This window comes from Betta splendens, chromosome 1, assembly GCF_900634795.4.
Source record: "Betta splendens chromosome 1, fBetSpl5.4, whole genome shotgun sequence".
NCBI lineage: Eukaryota > Metazoa > Chordata > Actinopteri > Anabantiformes > Osphronemidae > Betta > Betta splendens.
In genome coordinates this window covers 4,288,528-4,301,003 of record NC_040881.3, presented here as the reverse complement: position 1 = coordinate 4,301,003, position 12,476 = coordinate 4,288,528, and the positions used below count along the sequence as shown (strand labels likewise).

General features: G+C 46.6%; 2 protein-coding genes across 3 annotated transcripts; one reads left to right on the top strand and one right to left on the bottom strand.

The window, feature by feature from the left end:
- Positions 1 to 576: 576 nt before the first annotated feature.
- Positions 577 to 3,148, top strand: gng13a (guanine nucleotide binding protein (G protein), gamma 13a). Its single transcript, XM_029145300.3, has 3 exons — positions 577 to 990; positions 2,218 to 2,319; positions 2,748 to 3,148. Exons 2-3 carry the CDS (start codon positions 2,222 to 2,224, stop codon positions 2,851 to 2,853), a joined length of 204 nt encoding a protein of 67 aa, XP_029001133.1. The 5' UTR covers positions 577 to 990; positions 2,218 to 2,221; the 3' UTR covers positions 2,854 to 3,148.
- chtf18 (CTF18, chromosome transmission fidelity factor 18 homolog (S. cerevisiae)) lies at positions 3,076 to 11,535 on the bottom strand. Of its 2 annotated transcripts, XM_029145276.2 has the most exons (22): positions 11,286 to 11,535; positions 10,867 to 10,953; positions 10,624 to 10,774; positions 10,306 to 10,492; positions 10,135 to 10,227; positions 9,837 to 9,889; positions 9,582 to 9,723; positions 9,087 to 9,311; positions 8,910 to 9,007; positions 8,713 to 8,836; positions 8,484 to 8,620; positions 8,271 to 8,364; positions 8,015 to 8,113; positions 7,818 to 7,948; positions 7,609 to 7,723; positions 7,269 to 7,493; positions 7,042 to 7,191; positions 6,677 to 6,807; positions 5,382 to 5,523; positions 5,179 to 5,274; positions 4,561 to 4,630; positions 3,076 to 3,581 (listed from the first exon to the last, which is right to left on the bottom strand). In XM_029145276.2, exons 1-22 carry the CDS (start codon positions 11,371 to 11,373, stop codon positions 3,460 to 3,462), a joined length of 2,760 nt encoding a protein of 919 aa, XP_029001109.1. In that variant the 5' UTR covers positions 11,374 to 11,535; the 3' UTR covers positions 3,076 to 3,459. The 2 variants fall into 2 exon arrangements, with proteins under 2 accessions (XP_029001109.1, XP_029001118.1); XM_029145285.2 differs by lacking the exon at positions 10,867 to 10,953.
- Between the last annotated feature and the right edge of the window lie 941 nt (positions 11,536 to 12,476).

The window sequence follows — 12,476 nt, the reverse complement described above, 5'->3', positions numbered from 1 at the left end:
GTTCATTCACGTAAAATGCTCATTTTCTACCTTAATGTCACTCAGCGGTTTCCTCTGCTTCTCATTCACATGGTGCAGTTGGCATCATTTGCTTTACACATGTTAAAGTGTAACCTGAGGTTTTCTTTATTTATCTTTGCCAGGCTTCAGGTTGATATTTACACTTTTTACTGTTTCTGATTTGACAACAGTAACTGACCTGAGACCTTTTTGAAAGTATAGCAGATTATAATGCTTTATACTGTAAAACGTCGATAAGCTGAGCATGTGCATGTTGTATCTTCGTGTTCTACTTCATTTAGCTGCATGTTGGTCATCGCCGTTGTTAGTAAACGGTACCATTTTACGTGTTGCGGTATCGAGACCGGAGACGTGAATCGCGTTATCTCCACCAGATTTACTGTGGCGTCAGATTTGTGGGAAAACGCGATGAGCGGTACAATAAAACTAGAGGAAACGCGTGAAGTCAGATTGTCTGTGCGCCGAATCGTCTCCTCGGGGGCGGAGGGGGGAGGAGGGGGAGGGTCTCCGGTCCTGGGAATGTGCAGTCTATTAAAACGCACCGACATCCTCTCCGGTCATCAGAAAAGAAAATTAACTCTCGGCCTGATTTCCCTCTGGAGCGCGTCCTCATTTGCGTGTTTCCTGTCCTGCTCGCGTTCGCTGCGCGTGCGGATTTCCATAAAGGCGCGTCCCGGGCTCCGGCGCTCGTTTGACTGTCAAAGCGGGCGACGCGGCGCGGCGCGGCTTCGTTTCTCCGCCTGCGCATCCCGCATCCAGTCGCTTGCGGGGCGGAGCGCAGGGGAGTGCCCTGCGCCGCGCGCACAGCCGCCTCCTCCTCCTCCTCCTCTTCCTCCTCGTCGTCCCGCACTGAAGCCGGGGAAGCCGACCACGTCTCAGCGCGTCCTCTCTCCGCCAAAGCCCGGTCCACACCCTCGATCAGCGGCCGCTCAGACACTCGACCAGCGCTCCTGTCCCGCAGGCCTGACGGTAAGAGCCGAGCTTCGTGCGCGCGCGCGCGCGCTGCCGGCGTCTCCATCACGACACATCGGCGTTGAGCTGCTTTAGGGTCGCCGCTGTCGCCTGCGCTGAGTGATGGAGGATGTCGGGCTGCAGCGACGCAGCGGGGGGTGCCGGTGGAGGAGGCAGGAAGCCGCCTCCATCCGTTCAAACGCTGGCTGGGATGAGGCTGAGCGGAGCCACGGCCTGGCCGCTCTTCCTGCTGTACCGGGGCCTGTGGCTGGGAGGGGCAGGACTCAGCACAGGGAGAGTAGAAGGGATGGAGGGATGCGTGTAATGGACAACGCGAATTTCACGGGAAACGGTGTTTAAATTGTGTAAATACTTGCTCTCCCAAAGTTTAGCTCAGCTGTTCCCATCACTGACCAACCGGTGTTCCGTGGTTTGGTGCTACTCACTGTAGAAACACGGTTTGGTGTTGTGCATTTAGCCGTTTGCTCAAATAAAATCATTCATCATGCAGGATGAGGTTACTGAGCCTTAAAGCTCCTGGTTCATGTGTTCACCTCTGTATTTCCCCTCCAATCAAAGTTCAGGTCTTTTCTCCGACAAATTTTTTAAAACCCAGATTTTACTCTAAGCTGTAGTGGAACAGTAAATATAAACAATACATAACCCTAGTAAAAGCTGATTTACAACTGAAAAACAGCAGTTAAGTCTCATTTGAATAAACTACAACTTATTTGTAAAAATAAAACATTTTATTTCAGACCAATATGAATCAGGGCAATTTTTTACCCAGAAACAATGCATCGATGAGCATCTGCTTCAACTGCTGCTCACGTGTGAATTATTTAGGCTCCGGCTCCAAAGATCCTGAGATTGACGAGCTTTTCATTGGCGGTTTGTTAATTTGAATAGTCTTTCGCTTTATAAACCTCTTGGACAGGAAGCGGTGAACCTACAAACTGAAGTCCCTCAGCTGTGTTTACGTCACGCGAGCTTCTCGCGCATCAACAAAGTGAAACTTGTTTTGAGAAGCGCTCGGTCTCCGTTGATCGGGATCCTCCGTCCTCGGCTCGTCCGTTCCGTCCACCACATCCTCTGCAGCTCAGCTCAGCGCAGATGTGACCCGGCGCAGGGCTTCTCCGCCCCGGGTCCAGGTCCTCGCTCCGGGGGCGTGAGATGATCGGCAGAGGGAAACAGCAGTGACAGAAAGACGTGTTCGCTGCTCACTGCTCTGCTCTGTGTTAAAAGCATCATGGAGGAGCTGGACGTCCCACAGATGAAGAGAGAAGTGGAGAGCCTTCAGAGACAGCTGGGCATGGGCAGAGAGAAGGCGTCCGTCACCGTCACAGAGTGAGCGCACACGCACATGCACGCACGTGCACGCACATGCAGTTCTTTAACTCTGTTTAACACAATCAAGGAAAAGTCTGTCTGGGTTTTTTAAATTTCAAAATAAAGCTTGAAAAGCAACAGGTCACGTAAACCGTCTGACTGCAAAACCAAAAGTATTTCTTCATTCTTTGTAAGAACAACTTGTTCTCCTGGATCAGATGTGAACATTTGTTTTCGTTCAAGTCTACACATATTTCACCTCCATCAATCAAGAGCAGCTGACCGGGTCACGACATAACAAACAGTCTCTGCTTGATGCTCCATGAAAGTTACATTTCTCTTGGGAACATTACGGGTGTACTCTGTCCAGCCTCTCACGCGCTGACCATGTGTGTGTGTGTGTGTGTGTGTGTGTGTGTGTGTGTGTGTGTGTGTTCCTGCTGCAGGCTGGTGAAGTGGGTCGAAGGCGGTTATTGTGAAGACCCGTTTCTGAACCCGGAGCTGATGAGAGCCAACCCCTGGGTGGAGAAGAGCAAGTGTGTGATCCTCTAATGAGCACAAACACTGGATCCCAGATGTAGATGCACTCCAACACACAAGCACGCTGCACTAGCTCACACACGCACGCACACAGACACACACTACTGCTACTATCACGTTTATTTATTCGGACACTCCTGATTGCTGTTAATTTATGTTGAGACCGTGTGTGTGAGCGCGAGTGTGTCCAGCGCCCAGTAGCTTTCTAGAGGTTTGATTCGATAAACTGCTGAGGAATGTTCAACAACTCTGCGTTTTTATTGGCTCTTTACACTGTCAATCAAAATAAAGACTGTTTTGAATTTAACAGCTGGATGATGGATTGATTCCAATGCAAACATATGACACAGGAAAACGATATACAGTGGAGACGGAAGTCTGTGAAGTCGTCTTAGGCCACGATTAGATTGTTGTTAGGACCATATATATTTACATCTTTATCAGAAAAGAGCTTGAAAACAGACAAAAAAACATTAATAGAAAACAACCTGTTGGCTAAAGGACAAAACCATGACTGAGAAGGAACTTGTCTGCAGAAGAACAGCAACTGTTTATGTTCTGGTAGAAGTAAATGACCATTAAATGATCAAACGGGGCCGAGGACGTATAAAGTGAGTGTTACAGGAGTTCTCTGATGTAGACGCTTCGCCGGACAGCGTTGGACATGCCCTCGTTGAACCGGAACCACACGTCACTGTTTCCCACTGCTGTTCCCATGGCCAGAACCACACACTTCTCACCTGGGGAGGAGACGGAGCTGCGTTTACAGGCATTCACAACCACGTTCCCTCGTCTTTTCTCACTCCGGTGACTTATCTACAGTCCTTATACACGTTCGACCTCCATTAAAAGCTGGCAACAGAAGGTTTTTGTGTGAGGCCTCCATGTTCACGCCAGCAGCCGGGACGCAAGCTAATAAATAATGAATGAAGCCTTGAGTCAAGGCTGCAGCTGGACCCAACAGGGTCAGTATTTAGTGAAGTACAGTGGTTGGAACAGTCTGATCCTGCGAGTGAAAAAGGCACCACCTACTGTGTCCAGTTTCAACCACACATTAACACATTCACCCCAATATTTACTGTAAACGTCCACACTGACTGTACGAATGCTGCAACTCTTTGAAGTTTATGTGACTCAAATCCACAAATCAAAACCAGTCTGATCAAATCTGAGCAGAACTAGTTGCTCTTTGAAGATGTTTTTTCAAAGCTACTGCAAAACGGAGCAGAAGTGGCGTCGCTGCCGTCTAAATGTTTACTCCAGCAGGATGAATGAGGCAGAACCAGCCACTAATGCTGTTAACGACCCTTATTGTTGATGCAAATGAGCTACTTTTATTGTGGCCCAGTGATTCGTCTGAACACCCGACTCTTTTGTTCCAGCGGGTCACGACTCTCCGAACGTTTGTTTGCAAATGTTACAACTAGGACACGAAGCCAGACACACACACACATAAATGAGAGTGTATCTCAGGCTGTGAAGTGTTGACTTGATCGTCATTGAGTAAAGGCAGGCGTCGCGGCTGCAGAGGCCTGATCGGTCGCCTGCAGTCTGTCACAGCAGCACTGAATTAGACATGTTACGTAACACACATCAGCTCTTCCCCCTGGTGTGTTTGGACCCGATGGGCCTTGAGGCATTTTCCCCTGAACAGCCTGTGCTCTCAGAGGGTTTAGTCAAATGAAGCCACGTGAATGTGAAAGTGAACCTCAGTCCTACCTGTGTCCGAGGACGCCTGCGCTCTCTGAGGTTTGGGGGCAACGGCTCGGCCAAAGAAGTCCACCTCCGGCTGTGGGACATGAACACAGAGACATGAGGAGGATGAAGTCAGTCAGATGGTTTGTGAGACACTGTCCTCTACATCAAGGTCGTTATCGGTAAATGCCACCTCTCATTAGCCTCATTTCTGAGGCGCACCATTAGGAACCGGACCCGAGGGCCCGTCGTCGCTCCAGTTTCGGCCCTCTAGAGGTTCACTCTCTCCAGCGCTCTGGTGCTGCTCTACTAAAACCCCTCAGCTGTCAGAGTCCTGACATTCAGTGCAAACAGAAGCCTCTCTCTGGCTCCACCTACAGGTGTTTAACACATAACTATAGGAAGGAGGTAGAAATGCAGAGAGCCGCTAAGAGAGGTCCCAGAGTCTCTCATTAAAAATAAGAAAACATCAGACGCTCCACCAACTGCTCATTTTCTCATCATTTTACATGGTGAGTACTATATTTTATCACCCTTTTGCTACATAAGGGAATAAGATGGATGTATTTCCCTCCCGTTGCCATGGTAACACCTAGGTACCGATTCTTTCCACTGGTGTCTGTGTGGGTTTGCTGGTCTCACCCTGGACTCCACTATCGTTTGCTTGACAATGTTCTCCAGCCTCTGCTGATGGTTCATAGGTGCTTTAGGACCACTGCTCTTCTTCTCCTCCTGCTTCTGCGTTGGACAAACGCGGGGGATTAGAGACGCGTTCGATCGTTAGGACACGTGCTCATTAAGACCGTGCTCAACCAAGCCACAAAGTGCTGGGTGCGAGGTCTCACCGCCGGGTTTCGCTGCAGCATCAGCTGCTCGGCCCTCCTCATCCTCTCCTGCGCCATCTCTCTGCTGATGGTCTGTTTGGCCTGATACGTCAGCTGGCGCCGTGGAGGCAGGCCCGAGAACCTCACCACCTCCTCAACGCGCCTGCATGCAACATACGAACATACGCGGCTCACACACAGAAACAAGAAACACAGAAACAAATGCTTCCACCTGTGATGCCATTGTTCATGTTTTCCAGAATAAAGCACCAAAGCTGTAATTCTTTAAAACCCTAATCCTCTTACTGCTGATCTCCATCCAGCGCACACACGGACTCTCACCTAAATATAACATAAATAACAGTTTCCAGAGCTTTACCATGAGCTTTTTACTTAAAAGGTGCCACATTCTCTGATAAACAGTGTTGTTATGACACGTGAGTTTCTTCATCTGCAGATTAAGAATATAAAAGCTTCACTGGCAAGTGTTTTATGATGCAGTAGAGAGCCCTCAGGGGCAGCATTAGTTCTCTTCTTTTCTCCATCCAGCTGTTTGCAGTCATTCCAGAATCGGACGATGGAGGCAGCAGGTTCCGTTTTGCCACATGTTCTTCTCTTCTCCAACTTATTCTAGCTCATTTGACGGCATTCACAGACTTGATATTCTGATGATCCACGACCTCCAGTCTCTCTTGTCAGACACCTGAACCGTGTCCACTGGGTTTGTTGAAGTTGAAAAGCATTGTCTCTGCTGTAAACTCCCTCTGAATGTTGCGGGTCTCTTCACAGCGTGGCGTTGTGGTGAGCCAGAGAGGGCAGGTACAGGAACGTGTAGACGAGCAGAAGCAGCAGCAACGCCAGCACTAGCGGCAGGCACCAGTCGTTGGTGACCAGCACCTCGTCGCAGCGGGCCTGCAGGAAGGAGGCGTTCCGGGCGTGGGGCTCGTCCTCATCCCGGCCCGGCATGGATGAAACCGGCCGTCACAGCCCTCAGCAGCCGCAAAATGAACAGATGATGAAGCGCCGATCCTCTCATTCGCTCCTTTCATGTTTCCAGTTCATTTTAGGTTTCTCTCCATTATGAATGGTCTCTTCTGCCGTCACTCCTCCTACAACCTAATCATCCGGTCGATCCACCCCACCGATGCGGGTCTGTCACCCTGCTCCCACACCATGAGACCAGCATCGCACAAACAGCAGGCGTTAAGGGGATTATGCTCTAAGCCATCACACAGAAGCACAGGGTGGCGGTGACCTTCATCACCTGCCTGTGTCCAGGGGAGTGTAGGGGTGTGTGCATGCGTCTGTGTACTCACGGCTCCAGCACGTATGTGTACTGTCCCTCAGGTGTGCGGTCCTGCCTGTAGGAGAGGTTGTAGGCCAGCATGGTGTCGATCAACTCACGCATCTGCTCCTTCTCTTTGCTGCTGAACAGTTGTGGATTCACCTGAAAGAAGCAAAGGGTTTTAGATTAGTCACAGTCATTGCATCCAATTCATTTGTTTTTCTGATGAATCCTCGTCTATACCAGCTCTGGTATAAGCTGTATGGTACGACTTTCATTATTACTGACCTAGGAGGGAAACATACATAAGTAATGACCTCTCTGGACTCTGATCTAAAAACTGGGAATCCTGATCCTTCATTTGCACAATATATTGACAGCATGGGTCTGACATACAGGCCGTAGTTTGGGACAGATGATGTCCAGCAGCAGTGTCAGAATGTCAAGGCTTAGGATGTGTTGGCTGATCCTTGTTCTGATGCATGCTGGGATGTCACTCAACATGGTGGCCAAGGCGTTCTTGCTGCCGAGGAGCCGAGAGGCAGCCTGTAAAGAAAACAAGGAATCAGAGAACATTTTGGAGTGGCTTCCATTCTTCTGCTATATATGTAGTCACCCGGTACCTCGTGCTGGCTGTGAGGATAGCTGATGCGGGGCACATGCGTGTGGGCAAACAGGAAGTGGAATGTGACAGACAGGAAGGGGAGGTACTTCATGAGAGAGAAGTTCTGGCCGTGCAGAATGACTTGATGGAGCCTGTCTGAGAACGACAGCCAGTCCAGAGCGTCGCAGACACTCATCAGGCTCGGGTCCCTGATGCGCATGGACAGGAAGTTATCATACAGACCCTGAAAAAACAAGAAAACGGCCACAATGTAACATTTTACAAAGTATTATTACAGTGTTTCTGATGTTGTATAGTGACTTGAGGCCCTGAAGATAATATTTATTAATATTGTTTACCTGAGAGACCTTTTCATACTCTCCACTAGATGAAGCCAAGTGTAGAATGTGCTGAAATCTCTGAGCTCCACCTCCTGAACCTGGCACCTCCTCAAACCCTTCACCAACACGCTTCCTAAAATCGCATTACATCACAACAATTAGACATCGTCAGGTGAAGATACAGGAAATAAATAAAACATTTGCTTTGGAGGTGTAACACCCGGTACCGTTTTGTACGTGGCAGCTGGAAAATCTCCTGCCAGAGATGGAACAAGCCTTTGTTCTGGTCCTTCTGTCCCACAGAGACAGACTGAAGGGTCTTTGTGTCCAGCTGCTTGTGGCCACGACTGTAGAGGAACTACAGAGACACTCCTGTTAATACTTACACATCACTTTAGCTGCCAAAAACATCCAGACCAGCCACCTGTAGTGTGTTGATACAAGATCTGATGTCGTTGTCAGTCTTCTCACACAGAGACGTCAAAGTGCCTGTGTCTGCCTTCATCCCCTGTCGCAGTGAGATCTGCAAATACAAACTCAGCGTAAGCAGGAGGCCTCATTCGTTTAGTTGCTTTTATGTCTGCCATTTTTTTAAGGGTTAAAGTGTGTGTGTGTGTGTGTGTGTGTGTGTGTGTGTGTGTGTGTGTGTGTGTGTGTGTGTGTGTGTGTGTGTGATGGACCTCTGCCAGTCTCTGTGCGAGGCGGGAAGTCTGAGTCTGAGGGAACGTCAGGAGGAAGGCCTGCTGCCTGAGAGGTCTGAGAGCTGGGGCATAACTAAAGGAGAAAAAGTCGTAAGAACGGCTGCAAAGACACTACTGAAAATAAACGTCACAGCAGTAGTGGCTCCTTAATGTATGCAACTGTTCTTAGCGTGAAACACCAGCTCCGCTTACAGGTCGTTGCAGATGCAGATGATTGGTCGAAGCAGGATGGCCTCCTTCTTCTTCTTCTTCTTTGCAGTCTCTGCAGCGGCCTCTGCTCCATGTCCGTCCTTCCTGTTCAGGACTGCTAGCAGGATGTTGATGGCAGCCTGTTCAATGGCACAGGAAAAAAAACACAATGCAATTTAAAGTGTAATCGTAGCAAATGTTTTTTTTTTTTATTAATGTGTCCACTATTTACCGCAGGCGCTCCGTCGATCTCATCAATAATGAGGCAGTTTGGCCTCTCGTTGGCGCCTAACACGGATTTCATCTGAGTCGCTGTGTCAATGCGTTTCTGAAACACTTCTGCACTGCGGTCATCACTGCAGAAACAACAGAACCACTGAGGACCGCTGCCAGCATCCTTTCTGTGAGTTCTGATCAGCATTTCCTTACCTGGCATTGATTTCCACCACATTGTACCCAGCATGCTTAGCTATAACATGTGCCAGGGTCGTCTTCCCCAAACCTGGTGGACCAGACAACAGAGCCACCTGCAGGGAGAAGAATGTTGTCTTTTGTACCAACCACAGGTCATCAAACATAAACAGTGCTGTGCTGAACATGCTGAACCTTAAATCTGGGTCTCTTGTACTGGTCCAGTTCTGCTTCAAGAAGCTCCTCCGTCACTTCAATCTTACTCTTGAAGCGATTCTGGTTTTGGTTGCCTTGATTGGGTTTGAATGAGCTCTGGTTGGAAGCTTGTCTGTCAGAACGAAAAGGACGGGACTTCCTCTCTTTTCCAAACACAACAGTGTCCCAAAGTTTCAACCACTTCAGCAGACAACGGTTGGTAAACTGTGAAGAAACAAACACACGCAGCTCAAACAGCATTCGATGACTGAAGTTTTCAGTAAAAAAAAAAGTAAAATGCACCCTTGCTTGTTTTGCCAGCAGACTTTACACAAAAATAGAACCACAGTTGGGGAGTATTTGAAGATGATCCCTGCAACACTGCACAATACATTATGACAGGAGATGAGCTTTTCAAGGCAAATGTCTGAATGTGAATCCAGCTTTTTGGTCACACTCACAAATATGCACTAGTTTAACAGAAGCATCACTTACGTCATCACTGAGAAGCTCTGTGTAGTGTCGAGGAGAAAATCTGTCCACCCAGAGGCGAGAGGCGAGGGCTTCAGCGTCTTCAGGATCCTCATTCTCTTTGTCTTCTCTGGTCTCAGCCTCAACAAACGCATCGTTCACACTACTAAAAATACACAACAACAACGCAAAATACGTCAAACAGGTGATGTAGGTGTTTGCATTGTATTACATGTTATCATTTTAAATATCTTTATTAAATCACAGATGGTGATTTACCTGGCTAGCAGCTTTGTAAGGCGCTCAGATTCCTCCACAACCTGCTGATGGCGCTGGTTTAACAAAAAGACAAACCTTGTGATGTGATTTATTTTTTATTTTGTTGTTGTACTATTAATACATGAAATAATTAAATATATAAGACATAATTAAATATAATATAACAATTATGACATTGTCGACCTTTTGTAAATCTTTATTTTAAATTGTTTTGTATGGTTTTGTTCATCAGAATATATCACTCGTGTGATTTGTTGCATTGCGTCAGACAATGCACAAACAGTTATTGGTCACTCACCTTCTCAGCCGCTTGTTCTTTCAGCTCACCAATAGGCACAGCTAGCAGTCCCAGTGAACCATAGGAGTTGGGTACTATTCTGGACTCCGCTACCTGAAAGTGAAGCAGAGAAAATAATTGAACCGAGGTTTCGCTGCCCAGAATGTCTGACAAAACTTTTGAGGAGTTTACCCTTGTGCTGGCATCCTTCTGTCTGAGGTAGACCCGTCTTCCAGACGAGTCGGTCACACTAATGAACTCTCCCTCTAAGGGAGGTCGTTTCAGGACACACAGAGATGCTGGGGCTGCTGTGTCAGGTCGACTGGGAGTCTCTGGGATCGCAGCAAAGCCACTAATATCTAACACAGCAGAAGCAGCTCTAGACAACAAACATAAATAAGTATATTAGATGTTTTTATTATATTTTTCTGTGAACATGATAAAACTTTACCACCCTGTTTTTCAACTTCACCAGTTTACAACATGATCATCACCTGTCTTCTGTCCTACCTGAAGGTGTGAGAGGGCTCATACTGCTCTGGAGAGGATGGTGGAGTGATGTCATCTCCATGTGCCGGGGCTTTGCTCTGCTGAGTTTGTGATGTGTTGAAAAGTCGTTTGGCCACGCTGGCATCCTGTTTTTGCCTCTTCGCTTTTGGGGCTTAAAGAACAAAATGTGATAAATCAGGTTTAAACAGGACAAGCAAAACACAGTGTTGACCAAACCCTAATGAACTGCCCGAACTAACTCACTGATGGGTTGGTCGTGCAGCAGGTGCTCTATGTCTGAAATATCGTCTGCTGGGCCCCGAGCAGAACGTTTTGGTTTGAAAGATTCCTCTAAACCATTAAAAACACACAAAGATAATTGGTTTGCAAGTTTTCAGCAATCTGCAGATTTTCAAATTAACTCTTATTATACATCATCAATTGCTGCTCAGACAATAATGAACAGTAGAGTTAGTCTAAGTCATTTGTAATGATTGGAATGAAACCAGAAGCAAACAAAAGCAAAATGTGTGTTCAGACACGGTAAAAGCTTTTTTGTGTACGTGTCTATTTATGACGACTTTATTATTGTAATTAGACAAAAATACAAATTAACATCTGACCAGAGGTTCTACTGCGATTTTCTGGTTAAAGCTACTTTATTTAGCAGCTGCTTCGCTCACCCTCCAACTCTGCCAAAACTTCCAGTTCGTCGGCGAACTGCTCGTCGAAGTCGTCCTGGACTTCAAACAACTCGTCATATTCGTCCATTGAGCCTCTGACACAAGCTCGTCACAATCACAGAAACCGTAATAAATCCCTCTAAACACGAAGACACATTTAAAGAGTCTTCATAACGTTTTGTTCGATTCTAAGCATCACCTCAGAGGGAGATTTCCCGGCAATTTTTTGTTGTGACGTTTAACTTCCGGGTTACAGATCCCTCCTTCGTCTTCATTATTAGCGAATCACACACAAGCGATGCTGCTCCACACCGCCACCTGCTGGTGTGTATGGAATCATTCACCGGCTCTGAAAAACCTTGAAACACTGGAAAATACTTTATTGTAAAATGAACATTTGTGTTTTTATAGTTGGAAGTAACAAATCTGGCCACAATAAGATGGACGAAAATGCAAGATTTTATAGAAAAGTCAAAGGTTCACAGAATTAACACAATTAACAATGTTATGCCATTTGTACACATTTAAATTTAAAGAGCAACAGTGTTAAGAAAAGGATACTATTTAAGTAGGAGTTGCAATAAAACCAAATTATATGAACATAAAACTATGGAGCATAAATTCTGTATAATCTAAAGAGAAAAAAAAAATTAAATTAATTACAGATGTGTCTGCATTAAAACAATTTAATAATTCACAAGATTAAAACAAAAATACCACCTAACACTGTAACTACTGTCTACAAGTGAGTACATCACACTTTTGATCCAAGCTCAATAACAAAAGTCATTGACAAGATGTCAGAGAAGAGCAGTTGAGTGAGTTTGCTTTAGTCTTAGTGTCACAGACTCTGCTGGCTGCTGTTTGTCTGCTATAAGCAGCAGATGGTGGCGATGGAGAAACCCTGACGTCACACACATCATCATTAGTCTCACACATCAACGCAAACACAGACCGAGCAAGGCGCTGGAGGTAAAGAAACAATCAATTTTGATTAATTTGAAGTGTTTCAGCATATTTTCATAGTCGTGGAAGTAAGCACATCTTCTTCAACAGTGTAAATATGAAGAAGTACAGTTTTCACACTGTTGCTTTAGTTGAAGGTCGGGGCTGATGCTGTCTCAGTCATTCCAGGCTGTAATCTGAGTTACGTCTGATTTTAAATCTGGTAAAGTCTTCACTGCTGCTCTT